Below are 13,911 nucleotides of genomic sequence, written 5' to 3' on the forward strand. Positions count from 1 at the left end.
CCCAGCTCGGCTCTCTGGCTGTATTCCCACAACTGGGCAGGTTTTTCCCTTGCATGGAGCCTTCCCCGTGGCCATTCTGGCCTTCCCCAGGCCCCTTCTGCCCTCCCGCAGAACCCGTGGCATTTTCCACCACACACAGTTTGTGACCCAGAGTCGGCTGCAGCCGAGAAGGCTCCAAGCAGCTCCTTCCAGGCTGACTCTGCAGATGCCGAGGCTGCTCTGGGCTCTGCCAGGGCTCTGCTGGGGCGCAGCTCTGGGCAAGGCTGGGCCCCCTCTGCCCTGGCATTGCTCCAGGCAACTGAGTCGCAGGGGGAGAAGGACGGGACATGTCAAGGGAGTTGAGGTTTAAGGGAGTTTTTATTCAAAAAGTTGCCATAATAAACAGGGTGTCATAACAACCATAACAAACAGGGGGTCATACTACCATAACTAACTACCATAACTAACTACCATAACTAACTAGCAGTGCTAACTACCATAACTAACTACCATAACTAACTAGCAGAGGTAACTACCAGAACTAACTACTTGTCCTAACTACTCTAACAAAAGCTGCTTCACGTCCTCTGCTGCTCCCTCAGTGTCTTTGCTGCAGCGATCAGAGCGCTCAGGCTGGAGAGAGGCTCGGCTGATGATAAAAATGGGTGCTGCCCAAAGGATCAAAAAGAAAGAAATGAACCGTTACTTTCCAAAGTCAAGCTCCTCACAGGCTCTGTTGCCACAGGACAAAGGGGAATGGATTTTAACTGAAGGGAGGGAAGCAGGCTCAGATTGGATCGGAGGAAGGATTTTTTCACCAGGAGAGTGGGGAAACACTGACAGAAGGTGCCCAGAGATGTGGGAGGTGCCTCCTCCCTGGAAACATCCAAGCTCAGGTCAGGCAGGGCTCTGAGCCACCCGATGTGCTTGAAGATGTCTGTGCCCATTGAGGGCAGCAGGCCCAGATGACCTGGAAAGGACCCTGCCAACCCAAGCCAGGCCAGGCTTCTGCTCGCTTTGCGTGTGAAAAGCAGCGAGAGCGGAGATGATGGGAGAGGGCCCCACAAGAAAAGCCCTCCCTGGCTCTGCCGTTTCCCCTGCAGCCGCCGGGCACTGACCTGCAGCAGCTCCTGGGCAGACCAGCGCCGCTCCTCGTCCAGCTCCAGGCTGCACTCGAGGAAGTCCCGCAGCAGAGCCGACAGGCGCCGGGGCTCCTGCAGCCGCGGGGTCCCGTTCTGCCGGATCAGAGCGCGAGCCTGCAGGAAAGGCAAACACAGCGCTCCGCCAGCTCCCTTCACACCCACAGCTGCTCACATCCACCCCGCCTGCTCAGCCCCGGCTCCAGGGGCACTTTCCTCCCTGCCACAGATGCTGCTCCACAGCTCATTTTTCTAGGCCAACCAAAAATCCCAAACCCTGGTGCGGCCACAGCCATTGCAGCATCCAAATGATCTCGCCTTGAGAGCCAATCTCATTGCCTGACTTTGTTAGGAGGAACCTCCATCAGAAATAGCACATTTTGCTTCTCCAAATCCGGACACCAGCTTTACAGGCCATTTTCAAGAGTCACTGTGGTCTGACTGTGTCATTTCAAAGGGTTCTCACATCAAATGCATCTCTGCAGGGCCACTGACACTCAAGTAAATTCATTCCTGACGCCCCATCCCAGAAACTGCCCGACAAGAAACAGGTTTGTGTTGCTGAAAGCTCAGGCTTGGTGACATGGAGAAAGGAGCTTGGGATAGGAAAGAAACATGTTAGACTATGGGGATGTTAAAGAATCATCTTCATGTGTTAGACAACTTTCCCAGTGAGAAGAGCCAGGAAGGATTTCCTCTCGCAAAACCTGTTTTAGGAACTCCTTTGTATATTTCTTGGGTTTGGGTTTTGGGGCGCGTTTGGGGTATTTTTGCAAGATAACATTAGAGCTGATCCACTGGCTTCATGTTTTCAGGTCATCCTCAGAGACAGAAGAGCTGCAACAACTTAAAGCCCAAAGCAAATTGTTGCTGGAGACTGCAGAATATTTGTCTGTGTTCAGGTTTGAGTCCTCTGGGAATTCCCCTCCCGATGTGCAGAAACCTCCAGCTGCTCCTCCCAGGGCAGGGTCACGCTGTGCTCACAGGCCTCTGCAAACACTGGAGAATTTGCCTCTTACCATGGCCCCCGTCTCCTTGAAGTAAGGAGGTTCTCCTTCCACCATCTCGATGGTCACAATGCCAAATGACCAGACGTCCACCTTGGGGCCGTAAGGAGAACTGGTCACAACTTCTGGGGCCATCCAGTGAGCAGTGCCCACCATGGAGCTGGGCTGGTCCTGCTCAGGGCTGAGCTGAGCGCAGAGGCCAAAATCAGCTGAGGACAGAAACAAACCCCGTCAAAGGCAGCTGGAATGAGGAAACCACTCACAAACATTCCCCACTCTCAGTCTGACAATGCACTACTGAATCCAACTGGAAAAGCCCTCAGGGCTGTAGCCAAGGAAAGATGGAACTGGACCCTTAAAGGAACCCTCAGCTTTCATGCAGTGGCTTTTACTGATTCCCCTGAAGCTTGAGATTCCAACTCCCGCCCCTCTGGAAGGGCCAGAGCCAGAGCAAAGGCACTCCTGACACTGCTGCTCCTCTCCTGAGCTCTCTGCAGGGGCAGCAGGGGCCGGGCAGGGCCACCAGCAGCACCTGTGGGGCTCTGGCCGTCCCTGGGAAGCCCCACACCCGCACCCCGGGAGCGCCGTGCCTGGCCAGGAACACCCACCCAGCTTGACAGAGCCGTCCATTCCCAGCAGGATGTTGGAGCTCTTCAGATCTCTGTGGATCACCTGGTGTGAATGGAGGAAATCCAGGCCCTGCAGACACTGAGAGGGAACACAAAACACCAGGGTAAAAATCAGTGGCTGGAATATAGCACACAAGAAAGGAGAGTTTAGAATTCTGCCAGCAGAAACTTTGCTGTGACAGGCCAGGAGTGCAGTGCAGACCAGCTCCAGGAAAATGGTTCAAGGCAAAGCTGAGAACAGCAAATCCAATCAAAATAAGACAGAGTACTCCCACAGCAGGAAAGAGGACAAGAACAGAAGTGCAGTGATGCTGGCAGGCCATTCCTTTCAGTGGCTCTTTCTTCTCCAGCTCATAAAAACAACACAGAAACAAAGCCCTGAGCCCACGTGGAGCCACCCCTGTTCCCCTGCCCTGCTGGGAAGGACCATCGTGTCCAAGCCATGGGAGGCACAAGCAGGATCCCTCACCTCCCGACTGACAGCTGCCATCTCTCCTTCAGCCATGCGTGTGTGTCTGACAACGTCCTGCAAAGTTCCTCCATCCATGTATTCCATCACCAGCCAGAGATCTCCATCAACAAGGAAGCTGGAAGAGGAACACAGTGGCCCGGAGATGAATGTGCAGTGCTCAATTCCCCCATGGAAAAGCCTCCAGTGGGGTTTTGTTTCCAGGGCACTTGTCAATGAGGACAGAATCAGATGGAGAGACATTCCTGCCAGGGTGCACAGGCCTTGGAATCTGCACAGTCTAAAGGAGAAGGAGACACCTGTGCAAAAGGAGAGGCCTTAGATGGCAAGCAAGAGGAAAATGCAGTTTAGCAACAGCCTAGATCCATGTGAAACCACAACACTTGGCCCCAGCTGGTTCAGCATCTGAACTCATCAGTTCCACCATTCACTCCAGAGCAAGGCCACACAACTTCCAGAGTTATCCAGGGAGGGAGGCCCTGCAGCACTTGGGATAAAAGTGGTCAACTGTTTGGAAAACCTTGCAGAAAGTCTCTTCAGAAACAGGCAGGGCCATTGAAAAATGGGCAAATGAGGCATTTCTGGAAACAAGAACCTGGTCTTCCTGGCATCTGCAGCAGTGGAAAAGATTTGGGAAGAAGAAGCCAAGGGAAACAATTTCTGCCATGGATTATCAGCACTTGTTGTAAGACATAGAAAATAGAGTCGACTTGAAGGAAACACCAAAGCAATAAAAGCACATGGAGGGAGTGAACTGCCAGGCTGTTGTTTTGGGAAGATATGGCCGGGTCAGGCTTTTTCAAAACAGGCTTCAGACTAGGGATGCCAGGAAAGATCAACGCAGGGCCCGTGCACGGGATGAGACCTGAACACTCACCTGTCCAAAGAGCTGACAATGTTGGGGTTCTTCTTGTCCCTCAGGACCAGGGTCTCATTCACAGCTCGTTCCCAGTTCTGCCCTCTGAGACTGATTTTCTTTATGGCCACCTGAAGGGACATTGCAGACCTTTAACTGGAGGAGTCTGTGGCAGGAGGCCACAGCAAACACGGGGCGAGTCTTTTTGGAGCGACGGAGCCGGGCTGTGCCAAACTGCCCTGGGATGGGACACCAGAGCTCAGCAAGTGCCATTCCCACAGCCCATGGCTCTGCTCGCTGGGGGCTGCTGACAGGACACATGGCCAGAGACATTTGGCCTCGGGAGCTCTGCAGAAATGGTCCCTCAGCCTCAAAGCTCTAACAACATTCTCTGCACCTACACTCTTCTCAAATGGCCCTAGTTTACCACCACTCTTATAATGATGAGGGTGATGCTCATTATTATTCAAACCCATTTGGCAAGCAGGAGGTAATTCTGGTTCTGTGAAAACTGAGCAAAATAGCTGGGAACCCTTTAGCAATTCTATGGGGTTTGGTCATGATTTCAAATGCAGCTGCTCTGTTTGGGATTGCACAACAAAGCAAACACACACATCCATTGCTCAGATGATCCTTGTCACAGGCTGTCACTGACACCAGCCCCAAACACAACTGCAGGGTTTAGGAGAGAGCTTTGCTCTGGACATCCATCTTCTCATTGCTCTCCCTCTCTCTCTATGAACAGCTGCAATAGGACTAAAGCCCCAAACTAAGATCCCAAGCAGGATCTCTCCTTAATTAGGACTTGAGGTACCCTTTGAAGATAAAACTCAGCATAGAAAAACTGCTAAACAGTGCTCCTGTCCAAGGCTGGGATGGAGATAAATTGGGCCTCAGTCTCCACCAGCTGATGCATTCACAGTTTTAGATGTGCAGACCAAGGCAGCGTGTCCTGCTCTGACAGACACCGCTGCCCTCCTTGCATTCCTTTGGCCACTCCAGAAGCTCCAAGTCTGTCCCAGCTGTGCTCTGCAGGCTGACCCTGCTCTGCCTTCAGAGGAGCAGCCTGTGCAGGAAAGCTCTGCTGGGCCCCCAAAGCTCCAGCCACAGCTCCCAGCAGAGGGGAAAGCCCTCGAGAGCTGCCGGACGTGCCGGGCGTGTTGACACTGACCTCTCCTGCAGTGGCCCTGTCGAGTCCTTTGTAAACGGCCCCGAAAGCCCTGGAGACAAAAGAGCAGAGAAGAAAGAAGCAGTGCTTTAGCCCTGGGAGTGAAAGTCAGCCCAGACAGGAGATCTCTTCTGCCTGTAGCATTCAGAAAACACCTGGGTGCCTCAGTCCTTCAAACAACGGCGCAGCAGCCACCAGTCCTCTGCCATGCAAGGTGTGCAAGGGAAAGCTGAGGCCAAACATGAAGGAAAAGTGCTGGAGCAAATCCCAAATGTCCATGATGAATTCCTTTAGTTCAAACCCTAGGGTGGGGGGCTGGGTGTCTAAAGAACTAGGAAAGAATGTATTTCACCCTTTTGCATTTCCTGCCTAAGACCTGCAGCATCCACAAGAGCCCTGCCATCAGGGCATCGTGCATTTTCCCCTCAAGGGCAGCAGCTCTGTGTCTGTTACTGAATGTATGGGCTCTGCTACTTGTGCTGAAAAGAGCCCTTCTTAGTTCATCTCTGGTTTCTGTTTGTAAACCATTATACTGATAATCCTGACCGGTGGATATTTTTGGAAGTAAAATATTGGAAAGAAATCTTGAGAACTGTTTTCTGGCAGTCACCAGATGGTGAGTTGCGCTCTTAGGCAATCCCAGTCCAGGGACAGAAGATCTTCCAGGTCCTGCTCCTTGCTGCAGGCAGGACACTGCCAGCCTCAGGGGCCTTTGGCGGTGCCACCTGACCACAGTTATCAATTCTGGTCAGGACTGAGAGACAGCAGGATCATACCCCAGTGTCTGAAGGCGTTTGGAGCTCTCCTGACTCCTCACTTGATCCTGCACCAGCAGAATACCTGGGCCCTGCTGGTGCAGAAGTAACTGCCTTGCACTTACCCTTGGCCAATCTGCTCCAGTTCCAGGTATTTCTCCGCAGGCTCCCCCACGCTCACGGTGTTCCCTGAAAGAAACCACATGGAAGACGCTCCCTCCCAGATGGAGACCCCGCCTTGCAGCAGAGCCAGAATGGGGCCCCACTCCCTGGGGCCCTTGTTCTCAGCCGGGGAAGACAATCAATGACTCTGTGACATTCAGCTGCAGAGCAACACTGGGTGCAGCTGATGCTGAGACACACACACAGCCCCTGCTCGGGCACACAGGAACAGAGCAGACGTACTCAGCTGCCTCAGGCACCACTCCCCTCTCTCCTCTGCCTGCAGGGCTGTGCTGCTGTCAGAACGTTCAGCCCAGGATCCCTCAGCAGAGGGAGGTTCAGTGTCCTCTTCCCACGCAGAGGGAGGTTCTCCACCCTCTTCGCAAAACACTGCAGGTTCTCCATCCTTTTCCCAAAATGCTGCAGGTTCACCGTCATCTTTCCAAGTCATGGGACATTCGCTGTCCTCATCCCACACCGGGAGATGTCCACTGTCCCTGTCCCACGCCGCGGGAGCCTCGATGTTGTATTCCCAATCCGTGGGATGTTCGCCCTCATCTCCCGGAACAGTGGGGAGTTCACTGTCGTCTCCCGGCACAGAGGGAAGTTCACCACCATCCCCCAGAACAGTGGGAAGCTCACTGCTGTCTTCCTCCTCTTTGGCCTCCTCTTTGGAAGCAGAGGGAGCCAGAGGAGGTGCTGATGCTGCTTTTTTGCCCTGTGGACAGAGGGTAGCGTGAGGGACGGGAAGTTCTGTCTCAGTTATCATCTTATTTATCCTCAGCTACACATCCAGCTGCACTAAGCAGAAACGGTTCTGAGCTGTTCAAACTAACAATGGCCTAAAGTCGACATTGCCACTTATTGTTGGGAATTTGATGTTCCACCGTGGCTAAAGCCAGCAAGCATCTTCTGCCTGCAAAACCAGATCTAGAGCTCTTCAAAAGCTCTTCAACAGAAAAGGAGAAACTGCCAGGGATCCCTTTGCTGCTGCTGCTGCAGAGACACCGACAGGAACTTTCCTTCAGCCCCCCAGGCTTGCACTTGGCTGCCACACGCTGAGCTCACACCTCGCTGCACAATTCCAAACACCAAAGGTTCCTTTAAACTCACCAAAGGAGGAGCTGCTCGAGATCCTCGTGTGAGGTGCCCTGCAATGGGAGAGGGAACATGAACCAGATGCTGTTAGGAAAAAAAGTGCCTGTGGTGGGAAATGCCACAGAGCAAGGCAACCCCAAGAGAGCCTTTTGCTTTCACAGCATCCCTCCAGGAGCCACAGTCCCTTCACACAGCAAGCAAGAGAACAGCCCAAAATACTGGGCTGTGTCAGTTCTTGGCTGGACCAGCAAACGGAGGGAGTTCCAGGCTCCACTGCCACAGACTCTCCCCTTGAGAGCACAGAGCTCCCCCGGGCCTCACTGCAAATGCTGTGCACACCCCACTGCACACAGACATCCCCTTTTTCAGCTGCAGCTGCTGGCAGGAGCTCTCCCAAACCAATGGTGTCTTTGGGGCAATTTGGTTACAAAGTCAACTCAGTTCCAGAGGAAGAACAGAAAGCACACAGCAAACCCAAGGCACAGATGCTGCACCAAGGGAAAGCCTCGACTTACGTGCCAAGTGGGTTAAGAAATACCCCGAATAAGCCACAGAGTACAGAGTGCAAACTGCAGCAAGCACAGCGTGGATCATTTTGGCTGCGCTGCACACGTCTGCAGACTGTACCCCTGCAAGCACAGAAGGACACCCGTCAGGGGCTGGGCTGGCTGCTGAGAATGCCTCGGGCAGGAGGATCCTCCAGCAACGAGCAGGCGCCCAGAGCTGCTCTGGACACTGCAGCCTCTGTGTCCCACAGCAACAGGAACACCACGGGGACGTGCTCCTGTGACATCACAGCAGCGGGTCACGCAAACACCGCCTGGAAGGTTCTGCTGTGTCACAAAGGAGCACAAAGAATCCTCCCAGGGCACAGCCTATTGCCCCAAGGATCCAAGAGGAGCTGTGAAAATGCAGCAAACAGGGACACCCCACAGCCCAGCCTGAACACTGAGGATGAGCAAGGACGGGACCAAGCCAAAGGAAACTTGACCTTTAGTCACTGATGCTTCTGACTAAAACCAGCAAGGCTCCTTCCATCTGGGATCTTTGTTCTAGTTCTGAAAACAAACAAGGTTCTCCACTCTAAATATGGAAGGCAGGAACTGGGGAGGAGGTGGGATTAGGAAGCAGGAGGAGCAGGAGGAGGAGGAGGGAGAGAGGAAAAGGAGGAGCAGGGGCAGGAACAGGAGGAGAAGCAGGAGGTTCCAGTGCCCCTGTGTCCGCAGCACCCCCGGCCAGGGGACAATGGCCCCCACAGCATCCCGTGATGACGTGAGCAGGGAGGGGAACTTGGTCCCAAATCTACCGAGGGTTCCCTGAGAGAATCTTTTTATTGGGGTGTGTTTGGAGCTGGCATATTGTGGAATTGAGCCCCAAATATCATCTGGCGTCCCTGGGAGGTGCCCCAGGGAGGTCCCCATGGGTGTGTGTAGGTGCCCCTTGGGGGGATCTTTGGGGGTCCACGTGGCCATCGCTTGGGATCTGCAGAGGGAGGACATTGGCCCTGGGGACCCCTGGGAGAGCAGAGGAGGGAAAACCCTTGGACCCTCAGGGTGGGGAGAGCAGAGAGGGGTGATCCCAGAGCTGGGGGACCCCTGGCAGGGGGAAAGGGATGAGCCAGTAGAGAGAGCCCTGGGATCCCTGGGATCTCAAAGTGGAGCATCAGGGGAGAAGGGACCCCATGGGCCCCCACAGGCCCCCAGGAAAAGCCCCTGGATCATCCCTAAGCAGGACCTCGGAGAGAGGGGAATGCCTGGAGCCATGGGACCCCCATCATCCCAGGGAAGGGAAACCTCTGGAACCCCAAAGTGTAGAGAACAGAGATGGGGAACACCGGGGGGAGTTTTTTGGGCTGAATCTTGATAATTTGGAGACTTTCATGGATGCAAAACACCTGCTGTGTTCTAGAGATGGATTTGGGCAGAAGGACTCCCCCAGCCCAAGGAGCTGCTGGGCAAAAAGGAGATGTTTTTTCCCCAAACAAGGATTTGTCATTCCCAAGCCACAGCTGGATGGAGGAGGAAGAAAAGGCCCACAAATGCCTGGAATAAGGGAAGAGCTTCATCTACAGCTCCCACCTGGGGCAACACCAGAACAACCACACTTGGGGATGGCCCTGTGAGTGTGGGCAATGTGGAGAGAGCTTCAGGTGGAATTCCAAGTTTGTCACCCATCAGCACATCCACACTGTTGAGAGGTCCTGCGAATTCCTGAGTGTGGGAAGATCTTCACCCAGACTTCTCACTTGACCAGACACCAACAGAGGCACCATAAGGGAAGCCCCACGAGTGCCCCGAGTGCGGGAAGAGCTTCGTGCGCTGCTCCAGCTCCATCCCCCATGGGAGGATCGGCGTTGGATGATCCCCAGTGACCCCGTTGGGCAGAGCCCTGGTGATCCATGGTCCTGGTGATCCGTGTTGGGAAGACACCTGGCTGGGGGGGCTGCACTGGTTCCTGAATCCCTGTGGGCACCTGGATGAACACGGGGGCAGGAACATCCATTGGGACACAGATGGACATTGGGAATTCCTTGGGGGGAGCAGACTTGTTGTCTTTCAACCCCAGAAAATCTTTTGTGTTCAATTCTGTCTTCTGGGGGTATGGGGAGACAGATGTAGTGCTAAGGGCAATCGTGCCCCTATATATTGCAGCTGTGTTAATTACTGAAGAGTGAGAACAGCCTTGCCCTCACAGCTATGGGTGTGATACAAAAGTGAGTTAGTTGGTAGAGAGTCAGTTGGCATCTGCTGGCCGTGCTGTGAGGAGGAAGGGACAGGAGGCTGGGCAAGGGACAGATAAGGTGAGCCACTGCATGAGGGACAGACAGGGTTCAGTGGCTTTTCTAGGGACAGGAAGCAGTGAGCTGGAACTGCCAAAGAAAGAGAGAAGAAGGAGAAAAAGAGCCTGAGCTGTGTGGAGCTGCCTGGAGGATTGCTACATAGAAAAGGTATGAAGAACTTCTAGATAACAAGGTGCTGATACTTGAAGGCCTCTGAAGTTTTTTTTGAAGCACTCTGAGTTCATGGCCGTCTCAACTCCAACATGGGGGCATCAATAAATACTGGATAGTCTTGGAGGTGTTTTCCAACCCCAAGGATTCCATGATTTTGATTTCCTATTGCCCAAGAGTGTCTTCCACAGCCAAATGGTGATGATCTGGGGCAAAGACCAAGATTTTGGAGATTGTGGTGGAAACCCCTCCAAAAATGGTACTTCCCTCCCCTCTAAGCATGTGGATCCTCAGCTGGCCCAGACAGGGAAATCCTTTTCTTTTGGCCTTCATTTGCTTTTCATTTCTCTTCATTTAAAATATCCAACACTGTGGTAAAAATAAAGACATGGAACTAAGACATGGTTGGGATGACAGGGGACATAGACATGGAGAGTGACATGGGGACACATGGATATTTGGGGGGTACATGGTCATTCATGGGGACACGGGGGGAACACGGGTACAGATGAGGACGTGGGGGACAATGACAGGGATGGAAACATTGTGGGGAGACAGCCACGGGTGAGGACAGGGTGGGACACGGCCAGTGACATGTGGGGCCATGGCCATGGCCGGTGCCATGGGGGGAACTTTTAGGGGCTGTGGGGGATGCTGGGTTTGAGGGAGTTGAGGGTTCCTGGGAAGGACATGGGGCTTGCTGAGGGCTTTGGGGACCCCAGGCCCAGCGGCTCTGGCTGTGCTGGGAGACCCTGGGGGAGGTTCTGGGGCAGCTGCTCCCCGAGACCAGGGCAAACTTCAAAGCTTTATTGGGAACACTGGGAGCAGCCGGGCGGGGACACAGGGACAGCTCTGGGCACGGGCAGGGGGGACACACGAGGCCCCCAAAATCATCTCGGGGACGGAGCGGGGGGTCCCGGCCGGGCCCGAGGCCACGGGGAGGGGCTGCGGCCGCCGGCGGCTCAGGAGCTCTGTGGGCAGTGAAAAGGGGGTGACACCGGGCTGGGGGGCCCGGGGGGGGCACACACGCTCTGGGGGAGGGGGGACACGACCCCCGGGACCCCCCCTGACCTTCTTGCACAGGCAGAGGCCCAGCCCCAGTGCCAGGAACACCGAGCCCAACACCAAGCCCCCGATCCCTGTCAGCATCTTGCTGCGGGCGGCGTCCGGCGGCATCTCTGGGGCGTCCAGAGGGGTCAGGACCTCCCAAAACCTCTCACCCGCACCCCGAGCCCCTCCAGCCTCCCTCTCACTCTCTCCCACACCACCCACCGGCCCCCAAAACCTCCTCCCGATCCCTGCCTGCCCTCCCCACCGCCCACCAAAGCCTCTCCTGGCCCCTCTCACCAGCTCACAGCCTCCTCCCACTTGCCCCCCACCACCCCACAAACCCCCAAAACCCTCTCCCAGTCCCTTCCCAGCCCCTCCACCGCTCCCCCACACCCCTCCCAGTCTCTTCCCAGCACAACCGACCTCAGCCCCAGCCCCGCTTGCCCCTCCCCCAGCTCCTCCCAGCCCCTCCAGCCTCACTCCAATCCCTCCCACTTCCACCCGCCGCCCCCAAACTCCCTCCCGGCGCCCACCAGCACCCCCGGGACCCCACACCCCCCTCCCCAGCATCCTCCCGACTCCTGCTCAGCCCTTCCACAGCCCCCGGCCCCTCTCCCAGGTTCAACCAGGATCTCTCCAGTTCCCTCCCACTCGCTCCCAGCACACGCCAGTGCCTCTGCCAGCCCGGCCAGTGGCTCCCCCGTACCCCAGTGGCGCCTCAGGGGCTGCTCCAGGCTGACGTGCTCCACCTGGCACGTGTAGCTCAGCCCGCGCCGGGGCGGCCTTTCCAGCAGCACCAGCAGCTGGTGGCTCCAGTCCCCGTTGGGGACCACGTCGGTGGCCACCACCTGGCCCGACAGCTCCTGCTGGCCCTCGAACCACCTCACCTGGATGTGGCCGGGGTAGAAATCCATCACGGAGCACAGCAGGCCTCTGGCACTGCCGGCCTGCGAGCTGGAGGGCAGCAGCGAGATGGAAACGCTGGGGGGCACTGGGAGAGAGCGAGGACACACTGGGATCAGCTGGGGGCCACTGAGAGAGAGAGGGGAGGGGCGGTGTGGGCTTGGGAGGGGCTGGGAATGGACTGGGAGGAACTGGGAATGGACTGGGAAAGACTCAGATTGACTGGGAGTGACTGGGAACAGACTGGGAATGGACTAGGAGGGACTGGGATAAGGTCGGATGGATTGGGAATGGACTGGAGGAGTCTGGGCATGGACTTGGACGGACTGAGATGGACTGGGATAATCTCGGGGGTCCCGGTGAGGGACAGGAGGCCCCGGGGATGGGCCCAAGGAGGGCTGAGGGCTCTGGGGTGATTCCCAGGGAGGGTTTGAGGGGCTCCAGGGTCATTGCCAGGGCAGGGCCCGAGGGGACACGCTCTGCCCCACGCTCACCCCTGCGCTCCACAGTGAACGGGGCATCAGTCTTGTAGTTGTGCCGGCAGTACCTGTCCACTTCACTCCGAAAATACTCCATTTTTTCCGGGTCGCTGTTCCTGTGCCGGGCCTGTTTCTCTCCATCCGGAGTGAGCCCCACAAAGTGACCCACGTCGCTGTCGAACACCACGTCCTGCTCCCGGTTGTAGATGCTCCTCGCCACGTACCTCACCTTCTCCGTGCCGTTAATGAAGTGACACTCGTACTTATACATCTGCTGGAACACCCCTGGGTGTGCAGGACACAGGTCAGGGGGTGCCCCCCCAGCACCCCCAGAGCTCCGGGGCCACCCCGGATCCCCACCCCGCACCCCCTGTGCCCCACGGCCGCTTCCTTCTTTTACCCTTCCCCCCATTTCCCCTTTCACATCCGCTCCCCTCCCACCTTCAGCCGCACCCAAATTCACTTTTGGGGTCCCATTCCCCCCTTTTCCACACTTCCCAACCTTTTAAAAATAATTCTCTAATTCCCATCGCCTCCCCCGCTCCGTTTTGAGGTCCCACCCTCCCCTTTCCCCCCTTTCCCCCCTTTCCCACCCTTTTCCACCCCTCCCTCACCTTCCCCCGACCCTCAGCCCCCGCCGCTCTTCCTTTCGGGGCTCCCCTCCTCCTCCTCCTCCCCCGCTTCCATTCCGGCCTCCCCCCTTTGCCCCCTTTTCCCCCTTCTCCCCCCCTGCCCCACCGCCCCCCGCTCACCCGAGAGCTCCGCGCCCGCAGCCGGGGCCGCTCCCAGCACCACCAGTGCCCCCAGTACGGCCCCGGCTGCCGCCCCTCGCCCCATGGCCAGCGCCGGGAGGGGCCGCCAGCCCCAAAGCAGCCCCAGCCCGGGCACAGCGCGGCCGCAGCAGCAGCAGCAGCAAAACCCGAGCGGCTCCCGGGCCGCCGCAGCCCCGCCCTGGGAGGGGTTTTTTGGGCGGTGTTTGGGCCCGTTGGAGGCTCGGGCTCGGGGCAGGTGGAGCTCAGGTGTGGCCGGCGATGTGCGGGCGGGTCCCGCGGGGGGCGGGCGGTGCCCGTGGCCGGGGCTGGGGCCGGGCACCCCCAAAGCCGCCCCGGCCCTGCCCCCGCAGCCGCGCGGGACACACCAAAGGGCCCCCGGGGTTTCTCGGGATGGATCTCAGACCCTTCCCGGCTCAGGGCGGCTCTTTCCTCCCCGCAGCTCCCCGGGCTGGGTTTGCAGCCCCTCCCCGGGCGGCAGCTCCGGGCCTTTTCCT

At 56.8% G+C, this 13,911-nt stretch overlaps 1 protein-coding gene across 1 annotated transcript; it reads right to left on the reverse strand.

Moving 5' to 3' along the window:
• Positions 1–557: 557 nt before the first annotated feature.
• LOC310923823 (uncharacterized protein) lies at positions 558–13,869 on the reverse strand (the record flags this gene model as incomplete). Its single annotated transcript, XM_083885753.1, has 14 exons — positions 13,397–13,869; positions 12,660–12,929; positions 11,816–12,253; positions 7,778–7,891; positions 7,278–7,315; positions 6,643–6,882; positions 6,128–6,285; positions 5,251–5,299; positions 4,101–4,210; positions 3,224–3,341; positions 2,734–2,833; positions 2,138–2,334; positions 1,098–1,235; positions 558–647 (listed from the first exon to the last, which is right to left on the reverse strand). The coding sequence occupies exons 1-14, from the start codon at positions 13,479–13,481 to the stop codon at positions 558–560; spliced, it is 2,145 nt and encodes a 714-aa protein (XP_083741879.1). The 5' UTR covers positions 13,482–13,869.
• Between the last annotated feature and the right edge of the window lie 42 nt (positions 13,870–13,911).

Source organism: Zosterops lateralis (genome assembly GCF_965231275.1).
Source record: "Zosterops lateralis genome assembly, contig: HAP1_HAP1_SCAFFOLD_389, whole genome shotgun sequence".
Classification (NCBI taxonomy): Eukaryota; Metazoa; Chordata; class Aves; order Passeriformes; family Zosteropidae; genus Zosterops; species Zosterops lateralis.